The 20,775-nt window shown below is 36.3% G+C and overlaps 1 protein-coding gene across 1 annotated transcript in view; it reads right to left on the bottom strand.

The window, feature by feature from the left end:
• The window catches only part of BMP5 (bone morphogenetic protein 5), a 143,938-nt gene that overhangs the window by 28,048 nt on the left and 95,115 nt on the right, over positions 1–20,775 (bottom strand). The window contains exon 3 of the mRNA XM_004018730.6: positions 15,879–16,027. Within this exon, the coding sequence (XP_004018779.1) occupies positions 15,879–16,027 (149 nt within the window). The remainder of the gene's footprint in view (positions 1–15,878; positions 16,028–20,775) is intronic.

Below are 20,775 nucleotides of genomic sequence, written 5' to 3'. Positions count from 1 at the left end.
AAAACTATATATTACTACGTGTTAAGATATCAATGAAGAAAAGCTTTTAGACGTCAAGCTCGTTTGGGTTTGTTTCATAGCACTGAAATTAATTTCAGACGCTGAATTTTATCTGTAGTGGATGAAAGTGGTCTTTGCAATGAACTTAATGCAGTTACTTGGGAAATTTATGAGTCTCTAAAGGAAACATTCTTTTTTACCAGCTTATATGACAGATTATGCAAAAAGAACTTTTATCATATAGAAAAACATAGTTCATTAAATGTTTGACCTTCCCTTTCAATTTGATACATGAACCTATGAAATGATCATAAGCTACTTCTAGAAGCCTTAGAATAGTGCAGGACTACCAAAATGCAAGAGAAATAAATCATTCTGACACTTAATAAAAAGAAAGAGTGAAAGGAGTAAAAGATACTTTCCAAAATACACATAGTGAAGGCCTGATACTGAATACCTAATGTATATACCATGATAAGTGTCTACTTTTTGTCAAAAAAGAAAAAAATGGAGTTAAGATACTTGGGACTTAGTTTAATCCTTCACATATGATGGTTGGATCACTAACCATTCTTTTGAGTGAAGAAAAGTAGAGACTTACTTACTTACACATAAGGGACCAAGTGAGACCTCATGATTCCATGGTGGCCCCCAGAGCAAAAGCATCCTGCTGAGCTGTCTAGAAGCTAAATAACAGGTACTTCCCAGGTGTTGACCTATTGGTCCTCTTGAGTCAGAAACACACCTGAACTGTCATGCTTCTATCATTTTATCACCTCACAGAGAAATCATGTGAGTACCTCCACTCATAAATAGTGCTGATACCCAAAAGTCATAACCAGCAAGCCTTTCAGAGGGGTCAGGGAAACTGGGTATTGAGGAGAGGAGCTGATTCAACCTTTCTGCAGTTAAAAAGGAAGCCATATTGACACTCGGTAATTCAACGGTTGTTTTACACACAATGTCTTATGTATTCTTTCCAGTAAAATAATGATTACACTTTTTAAAGGAAGAAATGAAGGTCAGAGAAGGGTCATGTTTTTAAGTCATCCCTGCCCACTCTATCCCTTTCAGCACACAGAGTTCCCTTTTGTTAGGGATTCTTTAGGGCTAATGCCTTCCTCTTGGGTCTCTGCTCCCCACCTTGAGAAGACTGGAGGAAATCCAAACATCTCCTGGGTCTGGCAGTGACATCTACATTGCATCTATCAAGGATGCTGTGCTAGTTGCTGGTTTTGTGAAGTTTAAGGTAGAGGACAGGGACGCCTGGCATGCTGAAGTCCACGGTATCACAAAGAGTCAGATACAACTTGGCAACTGAACAACAACATCAAGGGGAAGACCACTCAACACTTCCTCAACCCACAACAACACAGGTGCCCCCCTACCGCTTTCCATTCCCTTCAAATTAAAACTTGACAAGTTTAACTACAGAGAAATTATAACCCATGTTTAAGGATTAGGGACTTGTAATTTTCCTATTGAAGCATCTTCCCTCTAATTTCAAGTTTTGATCCTCACTTACAATACACACTGTTGACTTAGGTGGGTGATGCTTTAGTTTGTTATGATTTTCATTTGTTCCTGTGAGTGAGCCAAAGTTTAGCCAAATCGCCAGTGACTGTTGATGCCTTTCATGGACTAAGAGCTCTCTCTTCTTCCTAAGCTCGTGAACTCTTTATTGCCAAATTCAGACTTAAATTGAAGAAAGTAAGGAAAACCGCTAGACCATTCAGGTATGACCTAAATCAAATCCCTTCCAATTATACAATGGAAGTAACAAATAGATTCAAGGGATTAGATCTGATAGAGTGCCTGAGAACTATGGACCTGTTTGTGACATTGTATAGGAGGCAGTGATTAAGACCATTCCCAAGAAAAAGAAATGAAAAAAGGCAAAATGGTTGTCTGGTGAGGCCTTACAAATAGCTGAGAAAAGAAGAAAAGCTAAGGGCAAAGGAGAAAAGGAAAGATATACCCATTTGAATGCAGAGTTCCAAAGAATAGCAAGAGGAGATAAGAAAGCCTTCCTCAGTGATCAATGCCAAGAAATAGAGGAAAACAATAGAATGGGAAAGACTAGAGATCTACTCAAGAAAATTAGAGATACCAAGAGAACATTTCAGGCAAAGATGAGCACAAGAAAGGACAGAAATGATATGCACCTAACCTAAGCAGAAGTGATTAAGAAAAGGTGGCAAGAATACACAGAAGAACTATACAGAAAAGATCTTCATGACCCAGATAATCACAATGGTGTGATCACTCACCTAGAGCCAGACGTCCTGGAATGTGAAGTCAAGTGGGCCTCCTTAGGAAGCATCACTATGAACAAAGCTAGTGGAGATGATGGAATTCCAGTTGAGCTATTTCAAATCCTAAAAGATCATGCTGTGAAAGTGCAGCACTCAATATGTCAGCAAATTTGGAAAACTCAGCAATGGCCACAGGACTGGAAAAGGTCAGTATTCATTCCAATCCCAAAGAAAGGCAATGCCAAAGAATGTTCAAACTATGGCACAATTGCTCTCATCTCACACACTAGCAAACTAATGCTCAAAATTCTCCAAGCCAAGTTTCAATAGTACATGAGCCAGGAACTTCCAGATGTTCAAGGTGGATTTAGAAATATTGGAATATTTTGGAAATATTGAAGTTGGGAGGAGAAGGGGACGACAGAGGATGAAATGGTTGGATGGTATCACCGACCCAACAGACGTGAGTTTGAGTAAGCTCCAGGAGTTGGTGATGGACAGGGAAGCCTGGAGTGCTGCAGTCCATGGGGTTGCAAAGAGTCGGACATGACTGAGTGACTGAACTAATTATCTAACTTCTTCCCACTGCGCTCCATACTCAAGATGCAAAACCAGCATTGCCCTTATTGTGCAATATGTCTAAGAAATGCATTCAACAATGCTCAACTTATAGGGGAAAGAACAATGGAAGAGACAGAGTTAACTTCTGTGCACGATGAGAATAGGGTAATCTCATATTCTTCATGCTCCTAAATGAAATATTACCATGAAAATATTTACCCTTCAGATCATCAGTCAAAGCAGAATTAGAGTGTAGAAAAACTGGAGTATGTTCCTGACCTTGGCATTTGTTTGGCAAGATGGGTGCTCCATAGTTACTGTTTTGAATTAGGGAAAATCAAAAACAGGAATACAGATGTCGCCAAACACTTCCATTTCCCTTTTCATTAAGGGAAATCTAAAAAATGGTAAAATACCTCTTTCACCAGGTAGTGAAGTAGCACTAACTCCTGTTTGATTTCAAAACTATTTTTCATGTGTGTTTCTGAGTTTTGATGCTAAAATTTGGATAAGTAAATGATGTTTCCAAGTGGCTCTTATTCAAATATAAACATACTATAAAATAAAACCAATAAGTTGATTTAAATTTTGGTTTTAAAACACTATATACATAGTGGACATAAAACAGCACAATCAAGATTTTCCATTTATTACTGAATATATACTATAGTCAAATCTATTTTTAAAGAAAAGCTATTTTCCCTCTACTGATCATTATACAAAACTCAACTAGGCTATGGAGGCTCATCTCAGATGCCAACTAAATAAAAAATGTAATAATAGAGATAGCAAAATAGATATTTAGAAAGAAACCAGCAGCATGAGTTGTTATATCCAAAAGAACTAAGGGATGTGCAATTTACATTGAAACAATTTTGTTCAAAATATGATGTTTTTAGAAAAGCTTTTATGGCTAACCCAATGTAACTCTTAGAAAGCAAAGCTAAGCGCACTGACAAATTAAAAATGTGATTCACTGCCAGATACTTTGTTTTCTTCAATTTTGGGGGAAAATTTTATCCCAATTTGTTGCTCCCCATAATACAATTCAGGGAATCCTCTTTAGGGCTGGAATAATAACAGGTCACCATCAGCCTAGATGCTGGGAAGAGAATTGGTGAGGTAAGACACAGGACGAATTTCATACTGAACTTTTGCAAATAATTAATAAACTGTGGAAACTGCATGCTTGACTGACCTCAAGTGAGTTCACTGCACCATGATTGAAACTACAAACTTGGGTACCCGTTGAGACTTAATAAAGGATGATGGGAAAACAGACCTGAGGATTCCATGATAGGAAGTTTGGACTAAGGGTACAAAAACAGAAGGAGAGGAAACGAGGGGTGGGAGGGAGAACCCAGAAAAATACATTAGTGAGCAACCCAGGGCACAAAGAAAAGGAGACGTCTGTTATCAAAATAAAGAAATGAAATTTGACTAAATTTAATTACATGTTGAAGCTGATCACTGGCAGAAAAAGTTACATTTTCTCTTTTTCAGTCTACAAATTATCAAGTTAACAGTAACTGCGTATGGAGCTATAAGAAATACTGAAGTAGACAGATTTTAAAAAACAAAAAAATGGCCAAAAATGCAGTTACCTTTTGTCGGTCAGATCACAGTTAGATTCCAGGCAGACACTATAAAACCCAAAGGTAATTCCCAACAATCCAACATAAAGCTCAATTTTGTTCCATAACAAACATGATTAATCCACTGTTCTGTTTGGAAATTATAAAAATGCATTGTTTTTCAGTTTGGAATTTATATAAAATTCATCTCATTTGTGAGAGTCATAGTATGTAAGATCTGACTTGGAAGACAAATCATTTTTAGATTCATGGGCAAGATTCTTGAGCTTTGAAAGACTGTTTCTTCATGTACAAAATGAGAAAATAGTGAAAATAAAGCCGACGTTCCATTTAAAAATCTCACTAAATGGCTGACATCTAGCACCTTCTCAGGAAATGTTAGTTTCCATAAGTTATTAAAACTATGTTGGTTGACCACCACAGCAAATACATGGTTTGAATGCTTATTTTATATGAGCTACAGATGTACCTAGGAAATAAAACCTGAATTGATCATGAAAACTAAAAAAAATACAAAATATTAGTATGGAATTATTCAACATACTGACAAAATCAGATTATTAAAAAAGCAGTTTGCATAGACAGAAAACGTTTTACTAGGTTGAGTCAATTTGAAAATACATAAAGTATAGTTTATAAAAATAGTATATGACTAAGAAGAGAATTAATAAGATGTTAGGTTGAACAAGGTAGAAATTTAACAGTGCTTCAATGTTTCTGTTTAGTTACCCTAGCCATGAAAGGCATATTGATGATTTTGCTCATTTTTATGCAGTGGGAAAAGAGCAAAAATCTAAAGCCAGGAAAGATTTATGTTCTCTGATGTGTTTAAGACATAACACAAGTTAGAAAATCCATAGGTCACAGCTTACATGGGTTTGGAAAATTAACAAATACTGATCTTAAACCCCAAAGGAAATCTATGTCATATTTATTTTTAGTGGAAATCTAGTCATTTTTGCCATAAAGATACAGGAAAAAAATCTTCTCAATGGAAACTCTTCTAAATCATTCACATGAATTGACCTAGGCAGTTGTTTTGTTTAGCTATCTTCTAAATCTCACTTTGGCTTGATTTATTTAAAAAAAAAATTGAAAAATGACATATTGCCATAGATGTATTTATGCTTTAACATTTTAAATTTTATAGAAATATCCATTCATCTGGTTGGTTTTTTTTTTTTTTAGTTTTTTATTTTTTAAATTTTAAAATCAAATTTTGACTATTTAACTCAAAAAAAAATTAAAAAAATAAAATTTATAGAAATAGAAGCCTTTTTAAAATGTTTTGGAGAAATTTAGGTTTCCATTGTGGCACTTAAAGAAAAAATATAATCCTACTCAATGCTGTAATAAGAGCTCTCTAGATACTTTAATAATTATAGATTTTCAACTGTGAGCTTATCTGGTCCTTCACATGATTAGCTGGGAATCTGTTTATGCCAAAGTATTCCCCCTCTTTGCATATACACACACATTTATCCCAAAAGAAAGTTCATGGGATATCTAACATTTATTTCCCTTTACCTATTTCTCCATCTCTGATTTTATATAATATCTTGAGTTTTGTTTTGAATGGAACTATTTGATACTAGAAACCTTAAGGTGGTATATATCTATTTACTGTACCCTCTCTGAATATAATATTTATATATGTATCATGCTAAAAGTATAAATATATGCTTATAAATTGCAGTTATCTGAGAAATTATCCCAGGAGATATAATAATCCCTAGACAAAGGTCAAATAAACAGTGAATTCTCCTAGTCACATGAACTCACTCCTTCATGATACAAACAATTCCATAGCCATTAACACCCAGGTCTTGGGGCACTTTTTTTAACCTAATGCCTTCAACCTGCCCTTTTTCACACACGGATTTAATTTCTGAACTAAGGGGAAATTTTAATTTTACTTCTTCATTGCATTTAAGTTTTTGAAGATACCTTGACTAACCGTAGTGGCTCAGATGGTAAAATCTGCCTGCAATGCAGGAGACCTGGGTTAGATCCCTTGATTGGGAAGATCCCCTGGAGGAGGCCATGGCAACCCACTCCAGTATTCTTGCCTGGAGAATCCCCATGGACAGAGGAGCCTGACAGGCTACAGTTGATGGGGTCGCAAAGAGTCAGACACAACTGAGCAACTAAGCACACACACAGGCATTCCTTGACTATCTTCCTAATTTATTCTTAAATGTTCATCCTAAAGTCAAGCAAGTATGCTCTAATTATCCTCAACAGTAAACAGTACATAAAGAACCACTTCATTTATAGTAATATTTACTGAAAACAAATCATAGGACTATATGTTCCTTTTTCCTATTAGAACATTTAGCAAGATATGTGATTCTTACATTTTCTTGGAAGTAGAGAGAAACCAATTGTCATCACTATAAATTCAGCAGCAGGGAAGCATATGGTTTTATGAACAAAAATGACTTAATTGCTTTAAAATGTCAAGTTCAGATAAGGGAAAAGCTATTATCAAATCTCAAAATGTTTAAGAGATCTTCTGATAAGGGGAAATACCTCAACTTTCTGAAGTGAGATGCATAATAGTGAGAAACTGTAGTCAAAACAGCAGGACAAAAAGAAAAATATCACACATGATCTCTGCATTTCTTCTGCTACTTATTAGCACCATGTCAGCTGATAGTCAGATTAAGCACCCATATAGATCATCTGACCCTTAACACAGATAGATAGTCATTGACAACACAGGGGCTTAATTTGGAAAATTTCCCCCTGAAGTACAAAAGATTGTGTTAGGGAATCCAGGGATAACTCAGCAAACTTATTTAATCAGATACTTGCACTGAAAAGAAACAGATTCCAAGACTTACTAACTTTAAGCAGATATCACATTTAGAATGCCACATCTCTCTCAGACAGACGTGCTCACATTTAATAAAAGGAAAAGAATGCCAAAGTGAGCAACTCGCACATTTGCTTAATGTATGGTGACATGAAAACTTTAGATACTAGAATAGATTTTTCTAATTAGGAGTATATATTCTTTAACTCAAAATATATCATGGAATTTTTGAAAAATCTAATTTTTTAAGATAACACATTAAGAAGACCTCACAAATACTGCAATTTTGGAAAAGAAAAATTTATCAGTATGTTAAATTACTCTACACCTAAGAAGCGACAATAGAAATAAGCAACCCATTCATATTTTTGGAGAAACAAATGGAATCCCATTTCTTATCAATGTAAGTGCGGCAGCTATCAATTTCCAGGAATGAACCCTAAAATTCCCACAAGTGAAGAGTACAGAGCATGGTGAAAACTTGGGTAATAAAAGTTTTAAAAATACGCACTTTCAATTTAATTGCACTAACTCAAGACCTTTTTTATAGTTTGAATAGTTATCTTGGTGAAAATAAAAGAGGATTAAATTGTTGGTGTTTTTAGCAAAGCTCTGATGCTGTTTAGTCGCCAAGTCGTGTTTGACTCTCTGGGACTCCATGAACTACAGCAAGCCATGTAGTATCCTTCATGGAGTATCCCTGTCCTTCACTGTCTCCTGGAGTTTGCTCAAACTCATGTCCATTGAGTTAATGATGCCATCCAACCATCTCATCCTCTGTCACTCCCTTCTCCTCTTGCCCTTAGTCTTTCCCAGCATCAGGGTCTTTTCCGGTGAATCGGCTCTTCACATCAGGTGGCCCAAGTATTCATCAGTCCTTCCAATGAATATGCAGGGTTAATATCCTTTAGGATTGACTGATTGGATCTCCTTGCTGTCCAAGGGACTCGCAAGAGTCTTCTCCAACACCAGAGTTCGAAAGCATCAATTATTCAACACTCAGCCTTCTCTACATGGAATAGAGAAATTTTTGCGTACCAACAAGCAGGAAAAATAGTCTTCCTAGGTGGCACCTGAAAGGGAAGTTACACGGGTTTGATCCCTGGGTCAGGAAGGTCCCCTGGAGAGGGAAACGGCAACCCACTCCAGTGTTCTTGCCCGGAAAATTCCAAGCACAGAGGAGCCTGGCAGGCCTGGGCTCTCTGCATGGGGTTGCAAACAGTCAAACAAGACTGAGCACACAGTAAGCAGAAAAAAAATTTTTTAAGCCATGACTTTACCCCTTTACAATGTCTGGGAATTACAGCTGCTAACAAATATGGGTTATAACCTGAGAAAGCAACAATTTCAAGAGTTCGTTTCCTTGACTTTCAGAGAGGTCTTCTATGATGTATTTCCAATCAATGCATAGAGTATCTTCAGTTTTCTGATTTTCTTAATGGAAAATATTATTTATGTAGTGGGGATTTTATACAATTTGCTAAAAATTTTAACACATTAGGAGCTCTTGGGCCCAACTCTTCAACAAAGACAACCAGCGTGTTTTAATCATGTGTTCTATGACCATTAAAATACTGTTTGTAATTCAACTGTCTTTGAAAGAAGCCATATTGATGTGCAAGGTTTGTTAATAGTTTTATGAAGGGTTATGAAGCCAAATGATAGTAATTTACACTGATGTATCTCTGGGCTGAAATTTTTTTCTTATAGTTATATAGGTCAGCCTTTTCAGCCTTTGATCAATTATGCTTGTACAATACACATTACCCTATAACACAGTTGTTTCCCTTATATTCATTGATGTAACTAGTTATTTCCCAAATAACTATATTATTTTTTATTAAGAATTAAATGGTTGACTCTTAAAGCTATCATATTAAGTATTAATAACTTGATATTTTCTGATGCCTATGAAGACCTAGCCAATATAAGCATTCAATTGATCATGGCACATATCACTGAATGTTCATTTCTGTTGGATTCATACCCTAGATCTGAATGTACTTAAAAGCTTCCGACCAATAATCATTATGTTAACCGAAGTTATTAGACATGCACCTAATACACTATGCTTCCAACTCAAGATTTAAGAACATATGTCAATAATCTTGGGGCTTCCCTTGTGGCTCAGACAGTAAAGAATCCTCCTGCAATGCAGCCTCTCTCCAGTGGACTATAATTTGTGAATTCATCTGAAACCCTATTAAATCATCTGTAAAATCTCCACAATAAAAGAACTGACCCTAAATTAAAACAGTGCCATGTGGAATAAGTCTTTGTGTATTTTCTCATCCAATTCAACCCAGAGATTTTTTTCTTGTCCTACCATGTTTCAGGTACTATTGTCTAATATAATTGTGCACCAGTCTTGAAAGTTGTTACCATTTCACTCATTTAGCTAATGCTATGGCTAAAATGTAAAATAGTTTGTCAGAGCCAAGATTTTAATCTAGTTTTCCTAATGATTTCTTTCTAGAATTTGTATTTCCAGAATGGAGCTTTCTACTTTGTTTATCCTCCTTATTTAAACTAAGTATCAAAACCTTAAAATCTAAGTTATCATTAAAAAGCCTATAAATTTCTTTATATTATATTAAACATTATAATGAATCTAATTTGATAGTTTCATACCTCCGAAATTTTCTTGCCCTTGATTTAGCTACAAAATTTACTAAAACTTTGAAATCCCTGACTTAAAATCTGATTTTTTACCTTGATACACTTGGAAATTATGCCACAAACTTTGTTCAAAGAAAAACGGATTTTAGAGTCTTATTTTTTTTAAAGAACCTTATACTGTTTCTTGGACATTAAACAATACTCTGACAGAACAACATTTTGATGACTTGAATACAAATGAATCAGAAACATACGGATTGAATTTTCCTTGACATATAAGTGGGTTTGAAGAGAAAGGAAAAAGTCATTGGCAAAATTTACCCTGAGTATTGCCAAACCTAAAACGTCTGAAAACATAGGATTTTTAAAAAGACATTCTAATGGTCCCAAAAATACTATCTTTGTTTTCCATCTTTAAATTATTCTATAAACCCAAATTTGGAAAAAAAAAAGAATTAATTTACTTGGAAGGCTTAAACTATATAAAGCATCAAACAATGGAAAATTATAGTGTTTGCAGAGAAAACCCAAGTCTTAAAAGCTAGAGTAAATTGCTCTCTGGATAATAAACTCTGTGTACATACACATCTGTCTATGTGTTTGCATATGTGTGTGAGTATGTACATATTTATATATGTAAATGATCATAATTACTGCAGATTTACTAGCAATTTTAATAAAGATCTAACAAGGCATGCAATTAATGTATCTTTACAAATCAGGGAACTGAAAATCTTAAATTTTAAGATAAATCTAAACCTACTCATTTCCTGCTAAAAAAAAAAACAAAGAGAGAGTAACTATTTTACCAGGTTATTGACTACTATGAGAGAGTGTTCAAGAATTCTGAAACTGATTTAGCACAATTGGTACAACCACTTGTATGGAATTTCTAAATTTTGCTGTTAAGAAGTAGCAGTGTTTCTTTTCCATTTGCTTGCTCATATGTTTGCTTTATTTAGCTGAAACAGACATATGGAACTCAGAGAATTTTCTTCTGCCTGAAAAAAATCAATAGAATATCCTTAAACTCTCCTGCCAAATCCATGGCAGTTCATTTATCAAATTACTAAAGAGGATATTTTACAAACTGACATACTTTCCACATGTCCTCTGAGGAATCATGATGTTACTTTTGATTTCAACAGTCTTTTGATTTCCAAAATATATTTAGGCTTCTTAGCTGTTTTTTCTTTGTGAAAGCAGAATAAACAAAATTTAACAATCCGTATCAGTGATTTCCTCCTCACTCTAAGATTGAAGCAGTTTTAACTACTGTACTGTGGTTTGTGGTATAAAGTTTTCCTGTGTTAAACCAAAATTGTTTGGTTAATAATCAACCCAAATTTATAGTTTGGAATTTCTTCTTAAGAGTAACATGTTCATATATGTAAAATAGATAAACAACAAGGTCCTATTATATGGCACAGGGAACTATATTCAATATCATGTAATAAACCAAAATAGAAAAGAAAATGAAAAAGTATATTTATATAACTGTAACAATTTACTGCACACCAGAAACAAACACACTGTAAATCCACTATACTTTAACTTAAAAAAAAAAAAAAAAAGAATAACATGTTCAAGGACAGGTGGTCTGCAAGCATCTTTTCCTTCACAAATTCATCCAGTGATCATTCAGAACATGTTTTTAATACCTACAACCTGCATAGTACCAAATACCAAGGGTACCACTGTGAGCCAGAAATACACATCTAGGATCTTAGGAAACAGATATTCAAATATGTAATCATGAAAGTGTTACTCTGATTGATTAAAGCAGCAAGTCTAGTTCTTCAGTGACTTGTGGTCAAGCTACAAGAATATAGACATAAATGTCACCGCTTGTCCATAACTGATCTCCCAGTCACTTTCATAAAATAACAGCACTTGCAGCCGTAGAAATACATGAAAGCTGTTCTAGCCTAGTCCGGACTTCTGGTTTTTCTGAAGGATACCATGCCATTTTGCCATTCTACGTGTTTACTCACACTGTTTCCTCATCCAGGGACTAACTCACTCCTCCTTCCTTACAGCGCCTCCACTCCCTCCTCATCTTCATTTCTTGAAATCTTAGCCAAGTGACTGAGCCCAAAAAAGTCACCTGGGCCATGGTGCTTTTCGCTCCATTTGGACTTAACCATCTCTCTCACATTTTCCTGTAGTGTCTTGATTGTATTACTATTTTTAGGATTTAAGGCACTTTATTCGTTCTAAAGTAACTACAAATGCCTATCTCCCAGTTCATAGTCTCCTTAACACTTTGCCTTTATTTATTTTTTCACTTTTTGGCTGTGTCACACAGTATGTGGGATCTTAGTTCCCCAAGTAGGGAATCAAACCCTTGGCCCCTGCATTAGAAGTTTGTAGTTTTAACCACAGGACTGCCACGACGTTCCCAGCACTTTGTCTTGCATGGATAGGCGCTAGAAGATTTTGTGCCGAACAAATCAATAAATGAATAATCGTCAGCAAAAGCATTTGAAAGCTGACCCGGACTTTCCTGAGCTTCATGTTTTTATGATTTCCAATTACTTTGCTGAGAAGTAAACATATTCAGAATCCGTTATTGCAAATAAAAGATGCCTGTCTAATCCGTTTGAAGCAATATTCCAATAGCAATATTCCAATAGAACGCTGAAAACATCAGCAGTGATGAGGGAGCAGTAAGCTGGGGCATCTGGTTATCTATGTTTACAGAAGCATGCCACAAGCCTAGTTTCCATGATGCTGTAGTTAATAAAACGAAGATGACCCCAGAGGGTCACTTGCTTTCCCAGGGCCATATATGCGCTAATGGCTGGTTAAAATCTGTTAAGTGTTTAAAAGTTAAGTATCGTTTAAATACAAAAGGCCAAGTTGCCTAGCATATTTAATCCTTTTCACATTTTTGTATCAGACGATATTAAAAAATCAAAGACAAGCAACAAAATGTTATCTCAAGCCTAACTTTTAAATAAAGAATTTGGAAACCTTTGAAATAAGTTCAATGTTAGTTTATTTTAGGCTCCAAAAAAGACCCATAAATAATATGAGCCATTTAAAGTAAAATTACTCCTAAAATATAAGAGAAATCAATCAAAGGAAAAGGATAAACAAAATATAAAGTAGTTCTCAAAGGAAAGGATGAATTGGAAGCAAGAAAGAACTAAACAGTTTAGAGTGTAAAGGAAAGAGAACAAACATAAGAGAAGAAGTAAAAAAAAATAGAGGAGAAATTTCAGAATTTTCTGGTTGAGAGGGAAGGGTGAGGAAGTTAAAAAGAAACAGGGGTCATATTTCACAGATCTCCTGAGTTTTGTTTAGTTAGACATTTCAACATATCTCCAAGGAAAAGACTGGGGGAAGCACATACCACTAATTTAATTTTTCTTCTTTGGACCACATACCAGGGAAGAGACTCCTGGCTCAGCCCCTCCGGGCACATTTCCCTGTCACATTTCTGACCATAAATGTAGAATAGTTGAGCACTGTAAAAATTTAAGGGAGATTATTTAGATGTATGCCTTTCTGTCTACATTGACAGTGATTGAACTCTGAAAATCTTTAATGATAGTCTCAAAGCCATTATGGAAAATATCCTATAATTCAAAATATTTTAATTGCTTATGAAAATTTAAAACGTCAGCATTGTAATTAAAATCTATGAAAAAGTCTGGATTGGGAGGGGTTGGGAGCGGATGTCTCAACTTGTCTGTAACACTTTCAATAAGTGCCTTCCTTTTCTAGCTCAAGATCTGAGGCACGTGAAACCTTCAGTAGACAAACTCTGGAATATATTTGATTTGTGTCTGTCAACCTCACTCCACATACGCAATCTTTGGAGTAACAGCACTGGGCATGGTCTGATTCTCAGGCTACGAATCTGGTTGTAGGTAAAACAATGTTACCGTGAAGTCCAATTGCACCAGTAATGATCCACCTTGAAAAAGACCCAGGGCAGACCTAACAACTTTTACTTCACTCAGCAGTTTATTAAGCAAGGTTTTAGTGTAATAGAGCAAGGAGAAAGGACGGAGGCAGATTCTAGGGCTGATGTTTCTATTGCTGGACCCTGCAAAAAACTAAAGACAGTAAACTAAAATAGGGCACATTCTCTAATAAATTATCACTTTTAAAACCACCCTCTGCAGCCATGATCCTACTATTTTCGGGTGTAGAGCAAAAGCATAAGTTAGGCCCACTTGGTAGACTTCTGAATATTTTGAAAGTACTGATCAAGGTAACAAATCATTAAACGATGTTTTATCCTCCTGTTGTGACAAATACAATTTTAAATGACCTGGAAGCCTAGATTTGAATTTAAAATGTTAGACTCTGAGTGATCAAAGGTGAACAAAGCCTTGCACTTCCTGACCTCTTTATCAAACAGGCCAAAATCCTTCTCATCAGTCTTTGTGAACTCTCTTTTGTTTGCCCAAAATGCCTGCCCTCCAATTTCTTCGGCAATCACGTTTTCCTTAACGTTACGATTGCAGCTAGAATTTTCTCACTGTTTGACACTCAGCATGTAGCGACATGCACTCAGTGACGTTACATGTGGACTACGTCTGCCTCATTCAGTTGCAAGCCTCAGGAAGCCACCTCTGCGCTTGCTCACCATTTTATCTCCAGCATTAAGCCAAGCACATAGCACATCCTTATTCAACGAGTACTTCTGAGCATAAAAATAACTTCTGAAGCTTCTCAGAAAAGATTTCCTATAGACCTGTGCACTAAGAATGCCACCTGCCGTATCAGTAAACAGAGGTCGTTGCAGAATCAAGCCATCCCATTACAGCGGCCCCAGTCAGCCCTGAGGGAACTCCGGGGGGAAACAGGATGCCTCGCTATCAAACTATCAGCCGCCACAGCCACCCCACCTTCACAGCAGTGCACCTGAGGAGCTTCAGATGAGAAAGTACAGGATACTGCCCCCCGCCGACCACCACCGATAGCTGATGTGGATATCAGAGGAATGATTTCAATGAACCCAGACCCTTGCATAGTCCCATACATAGAAAAGCACTAAATTCACTAACTTGAGATGTCTTGCTTTCTTTAATTAACAGTAATCCCTTGATGTTCCAACTACGTGGTCTTTGTTGTAAAAAAATCTCTGTATATCCTGGCTCCCCCTTTACCTCTTTAGAGCAGTCCCTTAGTCATATAAGGATGAGATGGTTGGATGGCATCACTGACTCAATGGACATGAGTTTGAGTAAACTCCGGGAGTTGGTGATAGACAGGGAGGCCTGGCGTGCCGCAGTCCATGGGGTCGCAAACAGTCAGACACACCTGAGCGACTGAACTTGAACTGAACTTAGTCATATAAGAAGCTGCATCCCAGGCCTAAGTCCTCAGTTTTGTCCACCAAGTAAAACATAACTCTCAACTTTTAGGTTGCATTTTTCTTTTTTTAAAGCCAACAAATCTCTCCCAGAAGTGATCCTGGAGCTCTTGTTTTTTGACCAAATATTACAGTATGTTAAGATCTAACTCAATAACATCTTCTGCATATTTTCGTGAGTCTTTTGTTCCATTCTCATCCTCCTCTGTATTATGGTAGGTCATTTGTCTGTTTCCCTATCACCTGCTTTGATATATATTTCGTTTTTAAGTCAAGTTTTGAGATATTCTTTGACTATGGTAATATTTATTCTTCTTTAGAGCACAGTCCTATACATTTTTACAAATTACATGGCTGTGTAACCACCACCACAGTTAAGACATAGACCCACAGCACTTCACACAGCGCTTTCTTTCAGTATTGCTCTATTACAGTTGTGCTGCGTATTTACATACAGACCTTCAACACAATAAAAACCCCAAGAGCAAGAATAAGGCTTAAGTTTTTTTCACTTCCCACAGCCATTGCAGAGCCTGACAATAAATGCATGCTGTTTATAAATCAATTAATCAATACATTGCTCTGTCTTACAGAATGCACCACTTTGCACCTTGTGTGTATAAAAAATACATTGGTTAAACCCCACAAACAGCTGTAACTCTCAACGTGTACAAACCAGTACAAAATTCAGTGCTTACCATCTCCTGTTTCTGCACAAAGTTGTAAGCCCAAATTGTTCTGTGGATTAATCACCCAATGATTGCTGGTCACAGTGATATCAAAGACAAGCCAACCCACATCGAGAGCTTGGGTCTTCCTTGTGTCTAACAAGAATAGATCTGCATCCCTAAGGAGAAAGAAAACAACAACAGAACCAGTTACAGGTTTGAATGAAAATCATCATTCCCTACACTTAAGTGAAAACACTATAAAACCACTCTTAAAATGACAAGAGTTGATTAAGGAACAAGGGGAACGACTCAAGTGATGAGTAATAAGATATAGGACGTTTTATTGCTAGAATCCCATCCCAAATCTGGCACAGATTAGGAATATCTGAAAGTAATTTCCATTTTCCTGCTCTTCACTGTCAAGTTTCCTTTACAAACTGGATTAGCGGTCTTGATTTAGTCCCTGGCAATCAGTATTTCCCCAAACCACTACCTGTGAGGAACAGGACACTGGCAAGTTCATGAGCAACTGTTGAGCTGAATAGAGTGGAAGTGACAACAGCTGCTCCAGTCTGGGTGGCTGTGGATTCTCCACGGAGGTGCAGGGCAGGCAGTCTGTGATACAAGCCTTCCAGAGATTGTTTTCTCTTTTAGAGATCATTTTTCTTTCATTTCTACTTTCTTATGCTTTTTCCCATTTTTATTTCATTTTCTGTTTTTGTTATATAATTATTTTATGGATACCAGAGGCCAAAAGAAGGGCATCAAATACATCACTGGATTAAGGGAGAAGTCCCATAGATTGGGGATTCCCTGGTAGCTCAGTTGGTAAAGAATCCGCCTGCAATGCAGGAGAGCCCAGTTCGATTCCTGGGTCAGGAAAATATGCTGGAGAAGGGATAGACTACCCACTCCAGAGTTCTTGGGCTTCCTTGATGGCTCAGCTGGTTAAGAATCTGGAGACCTGGGTTTGATCCCTGGGTTGGGAAGATCCCCTGGAGAAGGGAAAAGCTATCCACTCCAGTATTCTTGCCAGGAAAAGTCCATGGACTGTATAACCCATGGGGTCACAAAAAGTCAGACATGACTAAGTAACTTTCACTTTTCCCACAGATTGAGCTATGGGTCTACCCTGACTTGCTTTAGCATCATCTGTGTGCACAAGTTCCCTGAGGGCAGTAGCAGCTATGAATATAAGCTTCTATGTTTTAGAATGATCTCCACGGTGTTACTGTGGCTAATATTTATCAATCTTAACTTTAGTATTACCTTTACAAATGTATGAGCATCTGTATAATGAATTATTTTATTATTTCCTTGCTATAGGCAGCCTCTGAGGCAAACGCTACATATTTTTAACATTTAATCTTTTTCTAAATTCATTTTATCAAAATATAGTTGATTTACAGTGTTCTTTTAATTTCTGCTAGGAGAAGACTTTTGAGAGTCCCTTGGACTGCAAGGAGATCCAACCAGTCCATTCTGAAGGAGATCAGCCCTGGGATTTCTTTGGAAGGACTGATGCTAAAGCTGAAACTCCAGTACTTTGGCCACCTCATGCGAAGAGTTGACTCACTGGAAAAGACTCTGATGCTGGGAGGGATTGGGGGCAGGAGGAGAAGGGGACAACAGAGGATGAGATGGCTGGATGGCATCACTGACTCGATGGATGTGAACTCCGGGAGTTGGTGATGGACAGGGAGGCCTGGCGTGCTTTGATTCATGGGGTCGCAAAGAGTTGGACACGACTGAGCGACTGAGCTGAACTGAACTGATAGAGAAACAAGATGCAGTTGTATATATACATACACTTTTTCACAGATATTATTTTTCATATGTTTATATATATCTGTATATATATTCTCTTTCATATAGCAAGATCCTGCTATAAAGTAGGATCTTGTTGTCCATCCATCCTCTCTATATCAATAGTTTGCATCTGCTAATCCCAAATTCCCACTCCATCCCTCCGCCATTCCCCCTCATTCTTGGCAATCACAAACCTGTGCTCTATCGGACATTTAGTCTTTACAGTAGATCTCTTATATTGGTGAAATTGAGGCTAGGGAAGTTTGGTGGTAAAAACAAAGGAAATCCACCAAAGTAGAATAGAAATATACTATTATGCATTGATGACCGCTGCATTTGGCGGCATGTCATCCATATGAGGAAGACCAGAGCTCTGTCATAATAAGTTATGCTCTATTGTTCTATGGTATTTTCCATCAGTCTGTATCTTAGAAGTCACTTCAACAATGGCTTACAAAATTTAAACAATTAACTTTGAATAAAATCATGTACATTTATTATATCCTAAGGAAAAAGGTCATCAGTGATCATTAAAAATTGAACCGTAAAAGAAGTAAAGAATCTCAGTCAATATTTTAGGGGCTCCATTTCTTTACTTAAACTTGATTTAAATCATCCTTCCATTAAACTAGAGAAGTTAAAATAAATGTATTAATGTTCCAATCAATTAAATTGACCAGCTACCATACACCCAAAAATGCAGCTTTCATTCTCCTTCACAATTTTCTTACCAAAGAAGGGTTACAGACACTTTTTCACATCCAATACAGGACTCAGTTTGAGTTACTAAAGACGTACAACAAGCATATAATACAATGCAATGAAAGATTAATTTGTTCCCAGTTGAATTTTAAGGCTCTATCATATTCACACTGTGGTTGAACAGAAGTAAAATTCTCCATGCCTCTCATAACTTGAAAAATCTACCAAATAAACCAAATCTAAGAAAATATTATCTTTTAAATTTTGATATATTTTAAAACTATCTTTGAGACTGTTATCTTGGAATTAATTTAATCACATTGCTAACTTCCTAAGAGAAGGATCCAACTTGTAGTTTTGAAACTACTCAAGTGCTACCCTGATTTTATTTGAAATGTGGTAAAGCTATTCTAATAAACCCTGCAAAGCATTACCAATCCTTGGCATGATATAAATAAATATTTGAATAACAAAACAGAACAAAGAGGTAAGTTCTGAGAGCAATTTCAACTAGTTAACAAATATCTTTAGGTGAAAGTGAAGTGAGAGTGAAAGTCGTTCAGTGGTGTCCAACTCTTTGCGACCCCATGGACTATATAGTCTGTGGAATTCTCCAGGCCAGAATACTGTAGTGGGCAGCCTTTCCTTTCTCCAGGGGATCTTCCCAACCCAGGGATCAAACCCAGGTCTCCCGCATTGCAGGTGGATTCTTCACCAGATGAGCCACAAGGGAAGCTCTACCTTTAGGTAGTTATTTATTATTTTTAAATTGTGCTACTTTTCCAGAAAAAAAGAATTCCCAAACTATTAACATTCAAGTGTCAAAACTTTTAAGCAAGTCTATGGGGAAAATAGTTTCAGTTTTAAAAATACTTAAAAGAAGCATCAGCCAACAGATCCAAGCAAAGCCTAAATACTTGAATTTCTGTGATGCAAATCGCAAGGCATTAAAAGGTAAATCTAGGCAAATAGTATGATTTGAAAAATCTATATATTTCTAGTCCACCTCTGAAAAGTTATAAACATTCAGTTACCTTCCTAAGTTTGAGTAAAGCTATTTTATTTTTGACCCTTAACTTCTATTTTTAAATTTCTCCTCTTTCTTTTTGCATAAAGAACTCTTCTGCATTAACTACAGACAAGAGAATATGCTTTAGGAGAATCAAATCTATTTTTAACAAGCACGATGTTAATAATTACATCATTTTCAGTCATACAGCAACTTTCACAGCAGCATCTTAAAAATAAATTCCTATCCATTCTATAGAAATAGAGATGTGATTTCTTTAGAAGTATAAAATTAGTCCACTAAAGAACAGCATTTAAGTCCCCGGAAATGGCAGAATATTTTGAATTCTCTCTTTAAAGACTACTTTAAAATGACCTCTTTAAAGAATATTTGAGTTATCTCTTTAAAGACTGTTTCTAAGTAATGTGACATTCAGGAGTACTAGAGGCTAGAACTTCAACATATGGATGGGGGAAAGAGGCGAGCAGAGTTTAACCCATAATACTATTTTTGAAAAAAATTTTAAAAGGCAGGAATAATCCTAGATGTGAGCATTCAGTTTACTGACATTACAGAAATTATCAACACTGAAATGTTTTCAAAAATGAATACATGGAAGTCAATTTACATTGACCAAAATAACTCATAATGACTAAAATTTGTATTTTTATTTTTCAGGTAAAATTTGAACCTTTGTATTGAGTATGATACAGATTTGCATACATATTCCTCATAAAGCTAAATTAAGCTATCATGCAGTTGTTAAATATAGAGTCACACAAAACAGATAAAGGATTTTCAGAACAAATAGATATATTAGATATGAAATATATAGATATATTAAATGTAATTACTCACAGGTGAAAAATAATATGTAAATGTGTAGATACAGTTAGAGTTTGGTACAAATACACGTGAGCATATCTTACTACATTCATGTCCAGAGGTTTAAACATGCCTATTCATGGGAAATTGGTGGGCTTGTATATGATACTTTAGAAGACTACAGTTTATTTTACTGACAGAGGAAAGGTGCCTTGGGAGTCTTGAAATATCAAAAGGGTAGGAACTTCAGCTAAGGACTGAGCCTCAGGAGCCAAATTCAGTAAGAGTTGAGTTATCATCATCCTAAAACCACACATCTGAAAATAGTCTTACATATCTAAGACTATGACATTGGGCTTCCCAGGTGGTGCTAACGGTAAAGAAACCAACTACCAAGACAGGAGACATAGGAGACATGGGTTTGATTGCTCTCAGGAAGACCCACTGGAGCAGGAAATGGTCACCCATTCTAGTATTCTTGCCTAAAAAACTCCATGGACAAGAGGCGCTGGGAGGCTACAGTGCTTGGGATCACAGAGAGCTGGATACGACATAGCATGCATGCACATCGAAGACTAT

This window comes from Ovis aries, chromosome 20, assembly GCF_016772045.2.
Source record: "Ovis aries strain OAR_USU_Benz2616 breed Rambouillet chromosome 20, ARS-UI_Ramb_v3.0, whole genome shotgun sequence".
Taxonomy (NCBI): domain Eukaryota; kingdom Metazoa; phylum Chordata; class Mammalia; order Artiodactyla; family Bovidae; genus Ovis; species Ovis aries.
Note: the sequence above shows the minus strand (reverse complement) of the source record. Positions and strands in the feature narration are given on the sequence as shown.